The sequence below is a fragment of the Myotis nattereri genome, assembly GCF_964212035.1.
Source record: "Myotis nattereri genome assembly, chromosome: 11".
NCBI classification, from domain to species: domain Eukaryota; kingdom Metazoa; phylum Chordata; class Mammalia; order Chiroptera; family Vespertilionidae; genus Myotis; species Myotis nattereri.
Genome location: NC_138086.1, coordinates 76,431,787 through 76,453,765, shown reverse-complemented (window position 1 = coordinate 76,453,765; position 21,979 = coordinate 76,431,787). Strand labels below are relative to the sequence as shown.

The 21,979-nt window shown below is 39.6% G+C and overlaps 1 protein-coding gene across 1 annotated transcript in view; it reads right to left on the bottom strand.

Moving 5' to 3' along the window:
* Positions 1-21,979, bottom strand: part of BBS9 (Bardet-Biedl syndrome 9) — a 325,628-nt gene that overhangs the window by 292,865 nt on the left and 10,784 nt on the right. The window contains exons 3-5 of the mRNA XM_081102088.1: positions 19,169-19,319; positions 15,641-15,705; positions 11,485-11,598 (exon numbers count right to left, since the gene is read on the bottom strand). Of these exons, the coding sequence (XP_080958214.1) occupies positions 11,485-11,598; positions 15,641-15,705; positions 19,169-19,319 (330 nt within the window). The remainder of the gene's footprint in view (positions 1-11,484; positions 11,599-15,640; positions 15,706-19,168; positions 19,320-21,979) is intronic.

Genomic DNA, 21,979 nt, shown 5'->3' with positions numbered 1-21,979 from the left:
GCTGCCAGCTGAGGAGAAAGTGGAAGCAAAGACAGAATCTCAGGAGTCTGACATGACACGGGCTTTGGTCGTTGTGACTGACCCCTTTTGTAACATGTTCAATAAACAGTTCAACTCTAAAAAAAAATAATGTGAGGACTGTGAGGCTATGTAAAGAAATGTATGTTTTTAAAAATCCCACAGGAGCATTTTCCGGTGCTCATGAAGAGGGCAATGGATGCTGGTACACTGAACAATATTTACATGATTCAATTAAAGTAGGCGTGACCCTTTACATGTCCATAGAGGGGTCATGGAAGACTCAGTTGTTACTACAGACCATTATGCAAATATTATCAACCTTGACAACGCAAGAACGGAGATGGAGTTGACAGAAGAGACTTCAGAAAGAAATAATAATGGTAAAGATAAAATGGTTCATGTGCTCATTTTACAAAATATAGAATCAAGAGGTGGAAGCTGATGGAACAAGAACAAGAAGTTTATCTTGTTAGTAGGCGCAGAAGTTGAGTGGCAAAAGAAATGAGAAACGTGATGTAACTTGAAAAGGATAAGAAAAAGGATATGTCGTGAATCAGAAGCTTTATTGCGGTGGTACAGCAAGAGACGAAATCTAAATATGATGAGTTCCCAAATAGCGGTGCAATCATATTATTTAGGAAATAAGGAGTCAGCCATCAGAAACAGTAGCTATGGGTCCTGTTGGAGAGGAGAGGAGAGGACACGCACTGATGCTTCCATCAGCTTCCTGAACTATTTGACTTTATTTTTAACAAAGTAACTGCATATAGTTAAAGTTATTTTGAATGCTTTTGTGAATCTTGCAAAGTTTAAAGCAAAAGTCTATTTTTAAAGATATACTAATGTATCTGGCTAACAACTTCTACCATCTCTCTGTAAGCCTAGGCACTTCGCCCCTGACTTTCCTAACAGCCCTGCAGTGGATTGAACCATATAAAAGGGTATCATTAAATTCCCCCACCTTCCACTCAAAGTAGTGCATAAATGTGAATGGTGTGTGATTAGTTTTAAGGGGGAGAGAGAAGGGAATAAGTAGGTATAATAATTTCAAAAATATATAATTGAAAAGCCAAAAGTTAGAAGACTGACTTCTACACTTCTACCTCACTTCTAGTCTCATGATAAATAAATAAAAACTCAACTGTTCTATAATAAGCACTACCAGTATATAAACCCTAAAACTCTACTATAATACATTAGCCTTTAGAAGCCAAAAAATAAAAAATAAATAACTTTTGCCAGTTAATCTCAAAACTGGGGTAAATTTATAAGAAATATGGTTCAGGCATATTAGAGATCCCTAATTTTAGTGTCCTCATTAACCAAATAAGCTATTAAGCCCAATACCCACTAACCTAGATCATTTATCCAGTTTACAGTTATTCCAATATAATTAATACACTCTGAATTCCCAACAGATAATCTATTCTACATATTGACATCAAAACAATATGGTTTTCAGGAAGTTAGGCAGCAGAAGCAAAGAAAGAGTAAGGGATGAATGATGGAGCCAATTTCCCAAGTTTCAAAAGAATTTGTCACCATCTTTCAAAAAGAAAAGAACCATTGATTGGGTTCCCAAATTATATTATGTGTTGATCAATTCAAGAACAGCCTAATACTGCTGAGAAAACCACAGAATAACAGGATTCTGAATAATCTTTCATTGAAAGGCAAAAGTTAAAATCATATTCCTTAAGAGGACCAGCAATAGTAGACATATTAATAGTGCTAGGCGCTGTTCCTAATATATCAGGACCCACATTAAAACCACTGCTAAAGTCTAGAAATGGTCATAACAAATCTTTCAACCTTACAACATAAAAGTCAGTTGATAATTTCTTTGTCTAACACCTAATAAAATTCTTTCTTCCAAAATTGTGGAAAAGCTAAGCACAGTCCTCCCTTATTATAAAGTTTCCTGTTACAAAGTTGCATGGTTTACACATATGTTATACTTTATTATTGAAAAAAAAAAGTCCTCCTTATAACACCCTCTTTGTTGTAATACTCAACATAGTTTGCCTCCAGGCTAGATATATAATGAAAGCAAAATGAATTCAGACAGGTTGTTGAGGAAAAAAGCTAGTTTCTTCCTAGTAGTCTTTCTAAAGTATTTTTTTCTTTCCTTGCAGCTTTTCATCATCTCAACATTTTGTTCCCCCCGAACATTTTCCTTTTCTTTTCACATATTTCCTTTGGTAAATGGAAGATGATAGATTGTTAAAACCAGTTTGTACTACCTTGGAAACAAGCACTTCTAACATACAACTCCCAGCCTTCCAAAACCTTGTACAAATCTCATCTTTAGAACAATGAACTGTATATGACTTAATCAACCAGCTTCAAAAAGCCATATGAAATCTTAATTTTCCACTCACACATGTTATGTTCACAGTTCCCTAGAATCATAAATGTAACTTTCCAAATTAGATTTAGGAATACTGCTCATTTATTATTTCCATATTAAATAGTACTGTCTTATTTTAGGAAAGATCTAGAAACGCTGCTTTGAAAGGTTCTTATTCACAAATTTCAATGCAAGGAAATTCAGATTTAAAGCCCTGCTTATTTTTAACTTAGGCAGAAATGCAGTTCAAATATTAATATAATATGGGGAGACTTATTCTGATATGTCAAGCTTAATCATTTCTCATCTTCTAAATTAGCCAGAAGTGACTTAAATTATGTACTATATGAAATACTGAAGATGCAAATTAGAACTCTAGTCTCAATAATGTTGAGTGTCTCAAATGTTATAATAGAGAAAAGAACTGGAAATATTTCTAGCAGTATAATTTAAAAAGTCCTCCTAAATTTGTATGACACTTCTGTTATTGTACTGTCCACATAAAAAATTATATAAGGATGTTCATAACTGCTTTATTCATATTAGTCAAAAATTGGAAGTCAGCTAAACGTCCATCAAAAAAGTCAGTCTACTTTAAATTTATATATATAGCCTCTATATGGAGTACTACTAATGTACTTTTAAAATACCTTTAACATGGTGTAGTCAACACAAACACTTGTTTTCAGATTAAGCATTAGCATATATCTCTCCCTTGTTTTAGAATTTAAATCTGCAAGCAAGAGTTTCCCTGTAGAATGGAAGAGGGTTATCGAATTCAAGAGAGACTGCGGGCGGGGGAGGCAGGGGAGGGAGATAGTTCATTTCCCATGGCAATGTGCTTTGTACATGAATTCTGAAACTGTTGCAAACCCTTATATAGCAGTGTCATCTGAATAAAGTCGTTTTATGGTAATCATTTTCCTTCTCGATTGAGTAAAATATTTAATAGCTCAGTTACTCCACTGTTATGAGGAGACCCTGATATAAAGAGATCAAAAATGGCTGTCATCTCCCATCAGGACTGCCATATGTAACTGTCCTCTCACCAGCGGCAGCCCTGACCACAGACATTCCCATAACACTTTTCCAGTCTTGGCATTCAGCCACCATGAAAGAAATTATTTTATTTTTTTCAAAAACACCCAGAAACTTTTTAGCCTTTCCTCACTCTTAGCCATAGTAGGCGCTGAAGTGTTTAACCACAACATTTCTATAGCGTACGTATAGAAGGAATCTGAACTCACCTTTCAGGAAAAGTAACAATTTTAAGTGATCATGTAAAAAAACAATTTGCAGACAACAGGAACCCTCTTTATAACCTGCCCTTGGGAGCTACAGATTCTATACAACATAACATACAGGAAGACGCTCTTGGAAAGTAACATTGTTTTATGGGTCTTGGACCAGAGAGTTTATAAATGAGTTTATACGAGAAAAACCAGCACAGGACGAGAATCAATCCTGTTATCCCCTGGATCTTCCAACTTATGTCACTGTGGATCCATAAATGATCTTAAAGCAAACGAGGGAAGGGCTCCAATATTATAACACACCTACTCGCTAACACTTAGGCAAAGACAGGAGCCAGCACACCACTGACACTCGGCTCTAACGTTCTCTGGCATTTCAACCGCACCTGTTCGGAAATAGGGCCACATGGTTCACTGGTGAGACGAGGGTTATCAAACATTACCTGTTGATTCCCTAGAACAGTGGTTCTCAACCTGCCCAGTGCCGCAACCCTTTAATACAGTTCCTCATGCTGTGGTGACCCCCAACCATAAAATTATTTTCGTTGCTACTTCATCACTGTAATGTTGCTACTGTTATGAATCGTAATGCAAATATCTGATATGCAGGATGTATTTTCATTGTTACAAATTGAACATAATGAAAGCATAGTGATTAATCACAAAAACAATATGTAATTATATATGCGTTTTCCGATGGTCTTAGGCGACCCCTGTGAAAGGGTCATTCGACCCCAAAGGGGTCGCGACCCACAGGTTGAGAACCGCTGCCCTAGAAGGCAAGCAGAGTCATCTTTCATCAGCACTAACACGCCCATTCAAAAGAGCGAGGCTGTGTCTGGCTGCTCACTCACGTCTGCTGGCTCACCCAGATGAGCACAGTTTCCTCTGAATGGCAGGCACCCTGGTGGCTCAGGGGAGCAGAGCCTGTCAGCAAGTGCACGTGGTCACTAATGCATCCCCTTGGCAGACCAGAAAAAGGCTTCAGCTTAATCGATTGGAAGTTATTGGAAGGCGATCATTATCTGGGGTTGCCTCCTCAAGATGAGGCAAAGGCACCGGGCAGCGGCGGCTCAGTGGTTGAGTGTCAACCTGTGAACAAGGAGGTCAAGATTCAATTCCCCGTCAGGATACCTGTCCCGGGGGCGGGCTCGATTCTCAGTGTGGAGTGTGCCAGAGGCAGCCAGCAATGATTCTCTCTCATCATTGATGTTCCTGTCTCTCTCTCCCTCTCCCTTTCTCTCTAAAATCAATAAAAATAAAAAAATAAAAAAGACGAGGCAAAGGCGATTTATGATTCTTTAGTTCACTATTTTCTATGGCGGGCTTTTTATTCCAAAGAATCCATGAATTTTTATTTATGTGACAATATCATCCCATATAAGCTTATAGAAGTCATTTTATAATTTAAAAAATATTCTACCATACTCCTATATATTATTAAAATCTGTTCACCTCCTTTTACTGACAGCTATATTCCAAACATACCGAACCTTTTATATACAATATTTTCTTTCCACCTCAGTCACAAACATGGGACTACTGTGCTGTCAGTCCTTCATAATCTACACCACGCCCATACTATGTCTATACCCTTACATTAAACTTGCCTTGATAAAAATTCTACTTTTCTTAAGTTCCATTTGACTGGAAAAAAATCAAAATAAAATAAGAGAACTGGAAGAATTCAAAGAAAATGAGCTTTCAAAAGGCACAAAAAGAAGAGGGATAAAAGATTAAAGAGAAAAAGAAATGTCTTGTATACTAAAAATTAAAGAGTTTAAATAATTTTTAAAAACTTAAAAATCTTTGATTTGTGAATATTATCACAAATACTAGTAATTCTGAATATCACATTTTATCCAGAAGAAAATATTAATAACAAAAGGTTGAATAATGTATAGAAACACATTCCAGCCAGATGAGTAAATGACGTTCTATCCACTGAGCCAAACCATTAGGGCAGTAATAACCCTCGAAGACTTGAGTTGGCTGTTACCAGGTAAACTCAAAATATAAATACCCTCACGTAAAACAAAGAGTTATGATCGAGAAAACTAATTTTAAGAATGAGAGCTACCTATAGATAACAATAGTGTATTACACTCTAAAATCTGTTGTGTAGAGTATAGACCGCATGTTGTGCTCTTGGCTAGCAAAATTATAATAAACAGACAGATAATATATAGAAAGACACATGGCCTGGTCAGCACTGGTTGAGCATCGACCTATGAACCCGGAGGTCATGGTTCGATTCCCGGTCAGGGCATATGCCAGGTTGCAGGCTTGATCCCCAGTGTGGGGTGTGCAGTTTCTATCCCTCTCTCCCTCTCCCTTCCTCTCTGAAATTAATACAAATATTTTTTTAAAAAAAGATGGATTAAAATAAATAAAACAAACCATAAATTAGAGCAAAGCAAAAAATGTTGGAGGCAGTTAAGAATTGAAGAAAGAACCATATGATGGTAATAATCTCTAACAAAGTATTTAAAAGCCTTTTCCAGCCTGGCCAGTGTTGCTCAGTGGTTGAGCATTGACCTATGAATGAGGAGGGCATTGGTTCAATTCCAGGTCAGAGCACATGCCCCGGTTGCAGGCTCGATCCCCAGTTGAGGGTGTATAGGAGGCAGCTGATGAATTCTTCTTCCTCATCATTGACATTTCTATCTTTCTCCCTCTCCTTTCCTCTCTCAAATCAATAAAAATATTTTTTAAAATGCTCCAAAGTCTGAAAAATAAATTTCCTGAGAAGAAAAAACTACCCCAAAAGAAATGTGAATGGGTCATCCTATGGGCACTGAAAGCTTTACACTAAAGATAATAAAATTGCTCATTCACAAGAAACTAGGATCAGTAGCCTCCAAATTAAAGTGGATAAAAAATGAAGAGCTGGAATAAAAAAGGTAACAGCACACTCCCCCACCCTCATGTACTCCCTTCCACACACACACACACACACACACACGCACACTTACTCAGCCTAGGGAAACTGCTCTACCCTCAGGGCTCCAGCATAACTTTGTGCTATCCATCTCTATCTCTATTATGACTTACCACCTCGATATATTATAGTTCTTAGTCTTTACTGCCCAACCCCCCCACCCCAGACTGTAAACTTCTTGGGAACACAAAGTGTTTTATTCATCTTTTTACTCCAAGAAATTACTACAGTGCCTGGGCACTCAGAAAACTCTCAGTAAATGTGCATTGGATGGATGGATGGATGGATGGATGGATGGACGGAAGGACGGACGAAAAGACAGAAAGACAGAGGGGGGGGATGATGCAAGGGAGGACTAACACCAGACTTGCCTCAGTCCCTGAAAATTCCCATACATCTCCAACAAATCAACAATTTCATCTCAGTGTCCCTGTTGCACACTTGAAAGATTCCTATACATTATAAGGTTCATCAACCTGTCACAGTCCTACAGGGCAAACTTTATATGACTGAGGATATAACTAACTACAGGGTCTCAAAGTCAGATCATAAGCAAAGGGAATTCTAGCTCAGATATCTTGACGGTAGCAAGATACAACACATAACCTACATGAAATGTCTTATTTTACCAAGCTAAGTATACGGACTTGTTGACCTTAAAAAAATAACATTCTTTCTTCACTTCACCACTGGCTTTCTGTCAGTCAATCTCAATATCCTCCTTTTCCAAATACTGTTTTAAAAGGGCAAACTTATCTTAATAATCTTAAGGTCAAGTATCATGTCCACAGCCATTGGAAGTTATGACACAATGAACAAAATCAAAGAAAGATCAGGCAGAAATAGCATTTGTTCCTTTTTGCAAAAACAAGTAGAGGTCAAATTACTAAACCAAATAAATTCCATCAATTATACTAGGAAGTTTTTAAATCAATTCAAATCCACCTTTTCAAAATGGATTTAGTATATTTCCAAACTGTAATTTGATTGTCCAGGCTTATGCCACCAATTAAATTTTACAAGCATTAATCTGTTGACAGTATAAGAAGCAAAGATAAACTAACACTTGTATTTTTTTAAAAAGTCACATGTACCTTTTTAAAAGTAGTTTAAGTTTAAATCAAAGAAACTACAAACATTTTTTAACTTCCTGACATCACCCTCACCCCTTCTGTAATAAAAAATAAATAAACACACAATACAGCCATTAATATTGCACAATTCAGTTATTTCCCTCTAAAAAGTATAACATGGAAAATGTTGTAATTTAAATTCTGGAATGGTAGGCAGTAGTCTGAATAATGGAAGATTTTAGGCAAATATTCTTCAACTAGTTCATAAAACTATATTTCTTATTTCTTTATCACTTTTTTTCATTTTTATTGCTGGCTGATTTTAGAGAAGGGAAGGGAGAGGGAGAGTGGAAAAGGAGGGGAGGTTGTTGTTTCACTTCCTTATGCATTCCGTGGTTGATTCTTGTATGTGCCCCCGGGGATCAAACCTGCAACCTTGGCACATCAGGACAACGCTCTCACCAACTGAGCTACCCAGCCAGGGCCCTTTATCACTTCTTTCTCATTAATAAACATTGCACATGGCACAGGTAACACCAAAGCTTACTGCATCAAATGAATGTACCTTTGAATTATTGTGAATGTATAAAAGGTGCCTTCGAGAGCAAACAAAAAATGTTTAAAACAAAAACAGTAATTACTCCTTTGCTAATTTCAAATCCTCTATTACCCTCCCACACATAACCTCTCTGATTGTTGTAGGGGGGGTACTTTTCCCATAAACCAAAGCACCAATCAAAAAAGTGAAACTGACACAGAAAACATCTGACCCAGAAGCTATGCAGCAGGTTTTCCATAATCTCTGAAGAAGCAAAGCTAAGCACTAACTGTGGCCAAACCAATGCAGCCCCCTTTCTAAGAGGAAAGCTCTTTTCTGAATTAGGAAGAAGGAGGATGTACCATATTCACAGCCCCGGTGGGGAAGCAGTTTTTAGTGTGATGAACAGCACTAGCTTCCGGAAGCGAGTCTGGTTGGAATCCCTCCGCTACCATTTACTACGAATACCTTGGGTACGCCTCTCAACCTGCAATGCACTAAGAACACGGCTGGTACAGAATCAGCCCTTGGTTGATGCCAGGCGGCAGCAAACCTCTGGATCTCTGCAGCTTGGCAGCGCCTGGGAACCGGCTGTCAGAAATTCACTCTCAGGTGCAATTCCAGACTTAAAGAATCAGAACCTGCATTTTTTTTTCCAGATCCCATTCTGGTTCAAATGCAAGTTCAAGTTTGAAAGGCACAGCTAGAATGCACTCTTACGTTACTTTATTATAGTTAATTTTTTAAAAATCCACTCTTTTCCTTTTTTGCAACTTGGATAGGTGAGTTTATTTTTAGTAAAAGGTAAAGTATTAGTTGGGATCAAAATTTGTTACCATACTTTACTGAAAAGCAGCAGTACCAACTAAGGCCCAACGTTGTACAGGACTGCCATCTAGTGGTGATTCATTCTGCTGCACATACCAAAAAACTGCATGGCCTTGTCTAAAACTACATTTGTTTAAAATAGGACCAGATTCTTTTTGCTTAATTCATTTCTTGAGAACTACTAACATAGCACCCACTTAATAATAACGTAATAAGGCATCATAAATGTCAAGGAAGGTAAAAAAGGAGGATTCTTAGTTTCCTTTTTTAAACTCAAATCAAGTGTAGGGAAGTTTTCAAATTAAAAGATTGATCTGCTCACAGGCTTAGAAAATGGGATTTCTTTTGGCATATGCATATCTTGGAGTGACTTTTATATCCTTCTTCCTAAATTCTGTACTTGTTACCAATTATACAGTATTTGGGGGTGAGGAACTTTCAAATTGAGAAAGAAAAAAAAAACCTCTGACTCAATAACTCCACTCCTACATTCTATCCCAAGGAAATAATCAGAAATGTATACAAAGATTATGTTCAAAGTCAAAGATGTTCATTCCAGAAAACAAAATTAATCTTAATAGCTTCATAATAACCCACTGAATCCATGCATCAAAACTTAGCCATTCTCCTTTATTTCTCATTTTGATCACTTCTAATGTTTATATGTTACAAATAAATGCACAAATGTATATACAAAAGGAAGGAAGGGAGGACAGAAGGAGAAAAGAAATAAATTAATGTATGGCAACTTGATATAACTTTTCCATATTTTGGGTCATTTCCTAACATACATTCCCATAAGTCACATTTCAGATCCAAGAACATTTTCATGGCTCTTAATAGCCAACCTGCCTTATAAGTGTCATATCGTTTCACATGGCCACGAGCAACGTAGGATATTGAGACTATCATCACCTTGCTAACACTGGGCTTTATGCCATGGCTAACTTTTTAAAGTTTTACTGAGATATAATTTATATGCCATCCTATTGAAGTACACAATGCAATAGTTTTCAGTGTATTGATAGACTATGCAACCATCACCATAATATAATTTTGGAACATATTCATCATAAAAACACACACACACATTAGCAGATTCTCTCCATTCCCTTAATGCCCCCCATACGAAGAATGATTGCTAATTTACCACCCCACTATTTAGTCCTGTTTTCTTGTAGATACCGCAAGAAGTGCTGCAAAAACATGAAATGGAAAAATCCCTTCTGCTACTCAGCTATTTCTGCTTCAAACTGAAATATTCTACTCAACAGGAAAATAAAACATGCCAGAATATCTCCTTGCTTTTTCAGAAGGTACTTTTGAAATGTAAGGCATATGGTATCATATAAATACAAAGTTATCTCTTCTTTTCAAAATAGTAGCAACTCTATTACTTTGGAAGTCCACTATTAAATCCAGCAAAAATGTCACAGAAAATCCGACAATTTATTTTTTATTTAATCAATTTAAAACTTTATTTTATTAACTTGATCTGATAATAAAATTAAATAAAAGATAACATTTAACAAAGAACTGCCTTGATGCTACCAAACACACATACACACACACACACACACACACATACACACACACACACACACACAAACACCTTACTTTCATTTATCCAAAGCACTTTTTTCTCATATCATTTTTTGGACTCCAGATATATAAAATTTAGCAATTTGCATTTTGGGGTTTTAATAGGTAAAAAAAAAAAAAAAAAACAATTGAAAATGTTAATTAAAAAAGAGGACCTAGGTCTCCCATCATGTCAAACATTTATCTTAAGAACAGAGAAAATCATTTCTAACAGCTAAGGCGGGAATGGGGGCACTTCACTGATGGAAGTTAGCCTCTCATCAAATTTTAGCGTGGAACCTGTGAACCAGGAGGTTACAGTTGGATTGCCGGTTGGGGCACATGCCCGGGTTGCGGGCTCCATCCCCAGTATGGGGCGTGCAGAAGTCAGCTGATGAATGATTCTCTCTCATCACTAATGTTTCTCTCTCTCTTTCTCTCTCCCTCTCCCTTCCTCTCTAAAAACAATAAAAATATATTTTTTTAAAAAAGAAAAAAGAAATGTCTCTGTAAACCATATAAAAGTGCTGGTTATATGAAAATCCAACACGTTCATGTTTAAAGTTTTCCTTTCTGATTATTTTGCCTGGGTGTTTGAATAGAAAGCTTTTGGTAAAATATGTTTAACTCTCTTTGGGATTCATATCACATAATCGTCCATTTTTACCGCCAAGTATGTCTTTACTTAACATCACAGATAGGTTCTTTAATTTTGAGTGAAATGACGTACAGTAGAACCAATTTTACCAGAGGCTAAGTGATATAAACAAGAGTTCTCCTTCTAGGCCTCTCATCAACGTGACAATGAAACCACAGTGCACGCAATGCTGTTATTTGAGGACCTGCTGCATTCTAACCTGGGACTTGCAACAACACATTCACAAATAAATGCAAAGTACCTCTTACACCACCGAATGATCCGTAAGTCATATTGCAGGCTGTTCTCTGAAGATTATGTTCATACATCAGTTTGATCTGATACTGGTTCCCATGTTCCACATTACCCAAGGTTCCTAAGGAGAAAAACATTAAAAAATATTAATCATTGCTTTGTATTTGTTTACATTAAAAAATATGACATAAAAAAGTCATCCTCTACACCGATTCCAAATAATTCAATGTCGGTAAAATCTAAAATGGCAAAGCACTGAAACACTGTGTATTGTGAACCATCAGCATGCGGATGACACAGACGCCAGCTCAGTTCCAACAGGTTAGTCTCAGCAAGACTACACCATCGTGACATTTTATCCTCCATTTTCACTATGTCTGAGTAAAGTGTAATTATTCAAATGACAACAAAACCCTCCCATTTTCAGGTCTGCAATAAATAAGGTTAACTTCCTTGCACTTAGAAACAATAACAAAATTCCCCACACGTTCAAGCAATTCAATTTGCTTGAACTCTCAAAACAGTACTCAAGCCCTAATGCATCATATTCTAACTGAATGGAGAGGTCTTCTAAAGCTTCCCTCACCAAGTAAAGAGGACCTGGTGTTTTATTTGAAGTCTGCCAAGAAGAATTTCCTTGAAAATAGGGAGCACTCAGGAGGCAGCCCATCGCTTTTTCTCTCTCACACTGATGTTTTTCTTTCCCTCTCACCTCCTCTCTCTCTAAAAATCAATTTTTTTAATCTTAAAAAAAAGTAGTAGTGAAACGAGAGAACATTAGGCAATGCATCCTTAGATACCACCTTAAAATAAAAATAGTACCTGAAAATCTAAAATTTCTGGCCATTTTTTTCTAGAGAAGCATCAATGACATAAGATTAAAATCACGTACATAGGTTTTGCCCTTGGATATAATAACTGGATATAATAACTGTGTACCTATAATCATAATCCCCACATAGCCAAAATTACTGTAAAGTTTCATCAATTAGCAAGTAAATGGTTACTAAAACATTTATGCTGTTGGCCTTATTTAAACAAGATCTTATTTATTTAAACAAAAAAATCTATTGAAAATCAACGGTTACCTTGACAACCATTTTTGGTGCACTTTTATATAACCACTGAAAAATCTAATGATGTTAAATGAAATAAAAGCCTTCCCACAGTAAGTTAAAAGGTTCGTTGTGTTAAATAACCAAATTAGATTACATAAGCCTGTCAAAAGTAAGGAACCCCATGTTTCTGCCTCTCATGGCTAACATTAAAATTCCACAAAGAGGTCAAATGATTATTAGTAAATGCTTGTTGAGAAGTACACAATTTTGGGGAAAGACTATCTAAAAGAACAGACTCAGGATGACCTAAGCTCACACATGTGTAACCACTTACTCAGAACTGAAGCCCATCAGAAAGGATTGGAGACGCCCGGGCTGCTGTTCTTTACGGAGTCTGATAAGACAGGCTGACTCCAGGCAGCAGGAGCCTGCTGGTTCTCTGTATTAAGCATGCGTTTGACAACAAAGCACCACCAAAAAGTCTCTGACTATTAAGGGGTGGTTGGTGTGTCTAGGGACTCTCTAGTTTGCCTCGAATCCATTTTAGCTGCACACAACGTGTAAAAGAAGACAAAATATAATTGGGAGGGGACAGCTGGGGGTAAGGATGTCAAGTTCGGCAACACCTCCACCTGCTGACACCAGTGGTTGTACTTAAACTAGAAAATGTTTACGCTTCCCCTGTTACAGTGAAAGCTAGGGGGAAAGTTCAGACAGGAACCTCAAGGAACATTTTCAAGAGAACAAAAACATGAACTTTCCTACCTCACAATTTAAGCCAAGCCAGGAAAAATAGACAAAATGTCAGCCTACGAATATTGTAAGAGGCTGCAGAAATGAGAGAGCGAGAAGGGAAGTGAGCTGCAGGGGCATTAGCAGTGTAGTCTGCGCAACTCCCCATCCCCAGAGAACACAGAGCTTGTAAAAGAATACAGCGAATAAAAGAGCGAGAAAAATCACCATTCCGGTGACCCATAACTCCCATTTCCAACACTGACTTGCAGGAGGATACCATATCCCATGAACAAGCTGTAAGCAAACATGCCAGTTTCTTTCAGTGGCGTTTTTTATAAACATAACACATTTACCATGATTCTATAGTGTACCCCTAAGTGGAATTCAAAGGCTTCTGTCTTTCTTTTCTTTTTTAATATATTTTTTATTGATTTCAGAAAGAGGAAGGGAGAGGAAGTCAGAAATAGAAACACCAATGATGAGAGAGAATCATTGATCAGCTGCCTCTCACACACCCCCTACTGGGGATCGAGCCTGCAACTTGGGCCTGTGCCCTGACCAAGAATTGAACTGTGACCTCCTGGTTCACAGGTCGATGATCAACCCCTGAGCCAAGCCTGCAGAGCAAGGCTTTCTTGGCCACCGTTCAAACAGGACCAGGGAAAGCCAAGAGCCTAACCTAATTTCTACTTTCGAGAATGCGTCCCTCTCCTGCCCTCTGAGAGACACCCTGGAGCCCCCGGAAGGGACCAATTCTCTAAGAAGTATTCATGGGTGACCGTGGGCAAGACTCCCTCTCCTGTGACCTGAGTAACCCAGTTAATAAAACAGCACTCACGGTTAACAGGCTTAGGATGGAAAACAAAGAACGAGATACATACAATAAAGTCGCCTGTATCACACCTGCTCATTTACTCTGCAACCTAAATATGTGCCCTCCACCAGGAGGAGCAACATCTTCTACTGTGAAACCAATGAGAATATTTAACCATGACCATAAGAGGTCCTGAACAGGACCTCTGAGGCAGAGAGAGCAGAAAAGGAAGTGATAGAGGGAACAAAGAAGGAAAAGAAGGAAGGAAGGGAATAACACAAAGAGAGTAAGAGTGAGCCAACACCAACTGCCTCAGCACTACCCGGAAATGCCTGCCACCTACCCTGCGCCAGTGACCCAGCCTGCCCCAGGGAGCCCACAGACCTTCACCCCAGAAACAGACTGCCCAGGACTACCCAGCCCAGGGACAGGAAAAACAAATTGGTATTCAAACTGAAAGCCAAACACAAAGAAAGCCCAGATCAAGAGAATGTATGGGAGAAACCCAAATCCTACAACCTAACACTGGCCCCACCGGTTTGGCTCAGTGGTTAGAGTGTTGGCCCTCAGACTAAAGGGTCAAAACCTCGACTGCAGGCTCAATCCCTGACACCAGTCAGGGCACGTGAGGGAGGCAACCAATCCATGTGTCTCTCTTACATCAATGTTTCTCTCTCTCTCTCTCTCTCTCTCTCTCTCTCACTCACTCTTGACATCCCCCCCGCCCCCATTCTCTCTAAAAATCAATGGGAAAAATATCCTCAGGTGAGGATTAACATAAAAAAATAAATAAATAAACAAACAAAAGCTAACGTTTACAGCAAACTCCAAAGGTGAGTATCATTTGAATAAGGAATAGGCCCACAGACCCTTATCTTTATTGTCCCCATTAAAAACTCCCCAATATTGATATCCATCTAAATAACACTCTCAACTTACACTAAAATTTATCTAATAATGGAAACACACGTTTTTAAGTTACCTTTTATATTTAACAAGGTCCAAAATGCTGAAACTATGCCACTTTTAACTAACATACTTGTACCCACAGAATAGTCGAGATAGAAACCTGCTTAAGCCTCAAATAAGTGCCTTGAGGTCTGGTTGAGTGAAGACACCCAAAGGCCAAGAAATTGGAACTGTAAAGAAAAAACACTTGAGGTTCACCAAAGAAAATGTACTTTAAACCACAGTGACTCAGCAGCTAACGAATTTTAACTGCTATTGAATATTTCTTAAAACTCAAGTGTCCTAAGAAACCAGAATTGGCCTGTATTAGTCATAGGCAATCCTGGACACTATTCCTAAGTAGAAGGAGGTTACACGGAACCTCCACTGGAAATGGAAACACCCACGGAAATAGCCGACCTAGGAAATGTAACAGTCCAAGTAGCTGAAACAATCAATGATCGAGGGGAAAGTGCTCATTCAGGAAACCTCAACCCGAATGTGTGTTGTCCTCCACCAAGTCACATTAGAGAATATCTATTCTTTCATAACATCGAAAAGCCCAGTTTTTAATACAAATTCTCCATTAGAAAAAAGAATGTTCTTACCTGAGACAGAGTAGACGCAAAGTTTTCTAGAATGCAACACAGCCAAATGAAGCATTTCAGTGCCTCTGAAAAATGGGGAAAGTTTTAAAAGTGTAAATGTTAGTTTCAGATGGAACCAAAAAATTGTAGAATAATTTTTAAAGCGATTATAACCACAGACTACCATGAGCAAAGTAAGCAGTTCAGAGACGACATTCTAAACCGGAAATAAAGGTAACAACAAGCAGCCAGCTTGACAATCCCGGGGCGCGGGGCTGGGCCGCGAGGAGCTGCCTCCAGACTGAAGCTTGGGCGCCTCCCGGAAGAGTCCTGTGGAGGCTCCTTCTGAGCTGCCCCACAACAAGGAGGCCCAGGTCAGGGCCTGGCTCTCCCGCCAACTAACCTGTGACCTTGGCCAAGTCACTTACTCTCTCCCAGCCTGTTTCCCCTTCTGGAAGATAAGAGGTTTCGATTGGATGAAATAAAATCACGTGAAAGCACCTTGTAAAGTATGAAGCACCACAGAACGCTGATTGTGAAGAAACAACAGTAATGACTTTACATAGCATTCATCACGCCCAGCTTTGAAACATCACAGAAGGTATTGGACGTATTTCAGCTTGACCATTGTCCCCACTGACCACCCTGCCCCTGTCAAGTGGTTTCAAGAGACAAGGAAGACAGAGTCTAGAAATCCGAAATTCAAAGTCTTCAAGGGTCAGCCAGTGGGTATAAATGAGGGAAGGGCTGTGATCCACTGGAGACTGGGGCCAGACTAAGGGAGGCCACTGCTGCTCAGTTCTGGGCTTGTGGCCAGATCTCCACTTTTTTTTTTCCAAGAAAAAACAGAATATAGGGCTTTTACTAGTATGTGAAATCTCCAGCTTCATATATATATGGGTTTATTTGAGCCAACTGACATCATATGCTGGGAAGCAAGCTCTCCTCCTGGTTTTCAGATGTTGGCAGGGCTTTTCCATCTCAGACACATCTGCAAGCAGGCCTCCAGTGTCTGACCTGCGCTCTACAGACTGTTCTGAACTACAGGGAAGATCACTGGACTCTGAAGACTGGGGTAGAGTCCTGACTCTCACCTTGATACTTGTGTGATCATGGACCCTTTCAGAGAACTGGGCTCTCATTTGGAAAAGGAGAAGTATGTCCGATAAGACTTGCAAAACATTGTTACAATGAATATATAAATACCCACTGCTTGCTCTACTACCAGGAAATGCAAATATACACAACAACCACATAATCAATATTGCCTTCAGAAGTGTTTTATATGTGCCCTGAACCCCACCCCCCACAAAGCAATCTCCCATCATGCACAGGAAACAATGTCATGAACAGATAGATAGTAGAGTGTGGAGTCAGACCTGGATCTGAATCCCAGCTGGAGGACATAAAGCTCTGGGCTCCAGCTAGGTTCCTTATCCTGAGATTACATCTTAAAAACAAAGAGTAATGAATTTTAACTGCTATTGAATATTTCTTAAAACTCAAGTGTTCTAAGTACCCAGAATTGGCCTGTATTAGTCATAGGCAATCCTGGACACTATTCCTAAGTAGAAGGAGGTTACAAGGAACCTCCACTGGAAATGGAAACACCCATGGAAATAGCCGACCTAGGAAATATAACAGCCCAAACACCTGAAACAATAAATGATCGAGGGGAAAATGCTTATTAGCACAGTATCCACGCAGTAATGTTAGTGATCACACAGATGAAGGCCACACTGAGGACTACTGGACAGCATGACTGTCACAGCGTTTCACTTTCTGAAAAAACAAAAAGCAAAACGTGCTTTTAGCTCCTTACTCTATAAACCTATCGTGTATATGTGCCAGTACACAGTGGGCACCCAATCACCATGAGCTTGTAGATGGAGTAGTATGTCCCAACCAGGTCAGTCACATATCTCCCAGATCCACTCGTCACAATGCACAGAGCCCGGGCCTATGGCACCCATGAAGCAGCTGCCCGTCAGAATGAAGCACAGCAGGAGGAGAGGCGCAATGGTCAAAAGCAGCTGGGGAGGTTTCTCAGCAGGACTCAGGGCCCTGAATACATGGAAGCTGGGGCCCATAAACTATGATGAGCAAATGGAGGGAGCCAAAACCCAGAGCTCAGGGCACTCCCAATCAAGAAGGCAAAGGGGGGGGAGGGGCAAAAAGAAGAGAGGCAGGGGAAACAAGACCACCTCTGCCTTCAGAACTCCTCACAATGGATACTTCCATAAATGATTAAGAAGCAAGGGCTTAAGGAAGAAAAACTGCCATTTGTGACAACATGGGTGGATCTTGAGAGCGCCAAGCTAAGCAAGATAAGTCAGATGGAAAAGGACAAGAACCAGCTGATTTCAGTCATGTGTGGGATACAAAACAGAAAGCAGCAAATGAACAAATCAGACTCACAGACACAGACAACAGAAAGAAAAGGGGGGTGTGGAGAATGAAGAGAGTAAAGGGAGTCAAATATATGGTGACAGAGGGAGACTAGACTTTGGGTGGTGGGCACACAATGCAATATACAAATGATATATGATAGAACTTATACACTTGAAACCTATAATTATTAACCAATGTCATCCAATAAATTTAATTTTTTAAAAAGAAATACAGGCTTATTTCAAGAAAATTCATGTATGACAATAAGAAAAATCCGCAATGTCATCAGTAAATAAAAAGCAGACATATTAAACAAAGTGCAAACTAATAAACGGTTTTCTAAAATAAATTAGATTTAAAAGCATAAAGTACTTTGAAACAAAGCTCTTATAAGGGGAGACTTAACTTTATGGGTTGATGTGGCTTCTTTTAAGAAACTAAGGACTGCCCTGGCTGGTTTGGCTCAGTGGGTAGAGCGTCAGCCAGTGGACTGAAAGGTCCTAGGTTCAATTTCAGTCAAGGGCACATGTCCGGGTTGCAGGCTCAATCCCCAGTGGGGGGCGTGCAGGAGGCAGCCGATCAATGATTCTCATCATTGATGTTTCTATCTCTCTCTCCCTCTCCCTTCCTCTCTGAAATCAATAAAAATATATTTATTTTTTTAAAAAAGTAAAGAAACTGAGGACCAACCTCTCTACCCCAAACAAGTAATTCATTTTAAAGCTTCAAAGTTCTATGCCAAGTAGCACACCTGCTACTTTGTCTAATTATTTGAAGAGACGTTTATATAACCTGGACATTTAGTGTTTTAAGTGAATACGTTCTATTTCTTTATTTGGTTATTTTCAAAAGCTTAAGTTCCCTTAAGTTTCTGATACATCAGGGGTCTTAGGTCTGTTATTATAAAAAAAAAATTTTTAAAAACTCCTAAATGATTTGATCTTAAATGTACAGGCTTCCATGTTAAAAAGTGTTCAGAAAAAAAAAAGAAAAAAAAAAGTGTTCAGTACATGAGGAGCACTTAGGTGACAATATTCAGAAAACATATTCAATTCATGAATAGTCTTTTTTTCTTTGAAGAATTCACAAATGTGACACAGTGAGGGATTGATACACTCCACGTCAAATAAAATCCCAGAATTTGTAGGCCGTACTTACGAAACAAACTTTCCTACTTCCACTTGTAGTATTGGATCTCGTAGCTGAACTTCTAGAAGCAAATCTTCAGCTTGAGCCCCATCTCCTGTTTTTACAGGATGGGGGTTAAAGATTCGTAGGTATCCCATAAAGCTACCCACAATTATTTTATCTGTAGAGAAATTTGAAAAAAAGAATTAGGAAGAAACAAACAGTGACAAAATTTGGAAATAAACTTTCTAATGGTATGACTCTTTTATGTTGTCAAATAATAGGGGAAGCATAGCTTTAACAAAGAGCTGAGCAGGAGGCAGGATTGATCTTTTTTTCTTTATTTTTCTTTATTGATTTCAGAGTGGAAGGGAGAGGGAGAGAGGGAAATAGAGATATCAATGATGAGAGAGGATCATTCATCGGCTGCCTCCTGCACGCCGAACACTGGGGATTGAGCCCGCAACCCAGGCATATGCCCTGACTGGGAATCAAACCATGACCTCCTTGCTCATAGGTCGATGCTCAACCACGGAGCCATACTGGCTGGGCAGGGTTGATCATCATTGAGGAATAGGCCTTCCCAGGTTTTATCAATGAGAGGGCAGGGCCCAGGTTTTCCTTAGAAACAATTTAGTAGGCGCTCACTACACTTCAGTGCCTCACACTCTTCCTGGGCAATGTAATTTTCTCCTTTCACCTTTTCCCCCAGGTTCTACTCTTCATTATAGGCAAGAAAAATAAAATGAAGGAAAATGTAAGGGGACAATACTTACATACACCGAATGAAAAAATCATTCTTTTTAAGAGGTCAGTGACTGAGAGATTTGAAGATGGCAGCATAGGTAAACGTCTGTACTCAACGCCTCCCACAACCACATCAAAACTACAACTAAAATACAGAACAACCACCATCCAGAACCACTGGAAAGCTGGCTGAATGGAAGTCCTATAACTAGAGAAGTAAAGAAGAAAACACAATGAGACTGGTAGGAGGTGAGGAGGCATGGAACGGGCTGGTCTGGCACCCACCTGTGCCACTTTTTTAATCAAGAGGGAGATCGTCTCTGTGAAGGCCACCTGGGGGAGAAAGGGGTCCCAGCCTCACACCAGACCCCCAGCCCAGGGTCCCAGAGCTGGGAAGAGAAGTCCCTACAGGCAGGAAGAACTATGGGCTGTAAAAACCAGTGGGGATTGGGGCTTAGTGACACAGAGGCTACTGGAGACCCACCTGTTCTTAAAAGGCAGGCACCACAAACTGAACTTACAAAGTCCCGTTTCATCTGAACTCCAGTACCAGGACAAGGCTCTGGGGGACACAGACACATACGAGGAGGAACTGGATTGTCTGGCATCAGGGCTGGAACTCCGGGGTGGCTTTCTCTCAGATAGAGGTGCTTCCAGGGATCATTGTTCCTGTGCTGGGACTTCCTCCGTCAGGTGGCGGGGCTGACTGGCAGCCATTTCTGCTTGCTTCACCCTGGTGATTCCCTAAGACCCTGCCTCATCCAATTTACAACCCTACCCAAGCTGTGTGCAGCAGCTTTTGTGCATGAATAGCCTGTCCTTGCTCAGGCTAAAATCTCTCAAATAAGCTGAAGCTGGGTCAGGGAGCCCAAACCTATCAATAAAAGGCCCAAGACCTGGCACCAGCACCAGCCTGCCTTGCTTCATAGCTGGGCCTCATCTGGGCACTTCCAAACCCAATACAAAGAGAAGCCATCTGCATATCTCTCTGTAGCTCCTACTGGGTGGCCCCAGGCAGTGGCTGACTTTGTACCTCCCTGAAGACCCAAGAGCCAGTGTACAGTGTCAGACAATACCAGGTTACAATTCTATTCATCCATAAGCAACACACTCAAGGGGCAGACTCAGTGAGCACCAAAGCCCCACTGAAGCAAGTCCTGCTCCATAGAGGTGTCTCCTGAATAGCAGCTCCCCTGCTGTAGTTGCAGCTGGTCCTCACAGCCAATTGGCCTGGAGGTCAATTCCTCCCAGTAACACCAACAGCAATCAAATCTCATCTACAACAAGACTGTGCTCACAGCCCACAAAGGGGTGAACCTAGAGCTCCCAGCTCAGGTGACTGGGAAGGCTGAGCCACTGGGCTCTATATGACACCTGCTACACAAGGCCACTCTACCAACTCAAGGAGACATAGCAGCCCTACCCAATACTAGTACATAGAAACAAATACAGGGAAGCAGCCAAAAAGCAGAGACAAAGAAACATGTTACAAGTGAAAGAAATGGAAGAAAGCAAATTACTGGATATAGAGTTCAAAATCACAGTTATAAGATTACTCAAGAATCTTCTAGAAATCTCCAAAAAATGAAAAAGGACCAGTCAGAAATTAAGTATACAATGACTGAAATAAAGAATAATATACAAGGACTCAACAGTACAATAGAGGTTTCTGAGAATCAAATCAATGATTTGAAATATGAGGAAGCAAACCACACCCAACCAGAAGAGCAAAAAGTACAAAGAATCAAAAAATATTAAGACAGTGTTAGGAGCCTCTGGGAAAACTTCAAGCATACCAACATTCACATATGGGGGTGCCAGAAGAAGAGAGAGAGTGAGATATTAGAAACCTATTTGAAGAAATAATGACAAAAAACTTTCCCTACCTGGTGAAAGAAATAGACTTACAAGTCCAGGAAGTACACAGAGTACCAAACAAGAGGAACTCAAAGAGGACCACACCAAGACACATCATAATTAAAATGCCAAGGGCTAAAAACAAAGAGAGAATCTTAAAAGCAACAAGAGAAAAGCAGTTAGTTATCTACAAAAGAATGCCCATATGACTGTCAGATGATTTCTCAACAGAAACTA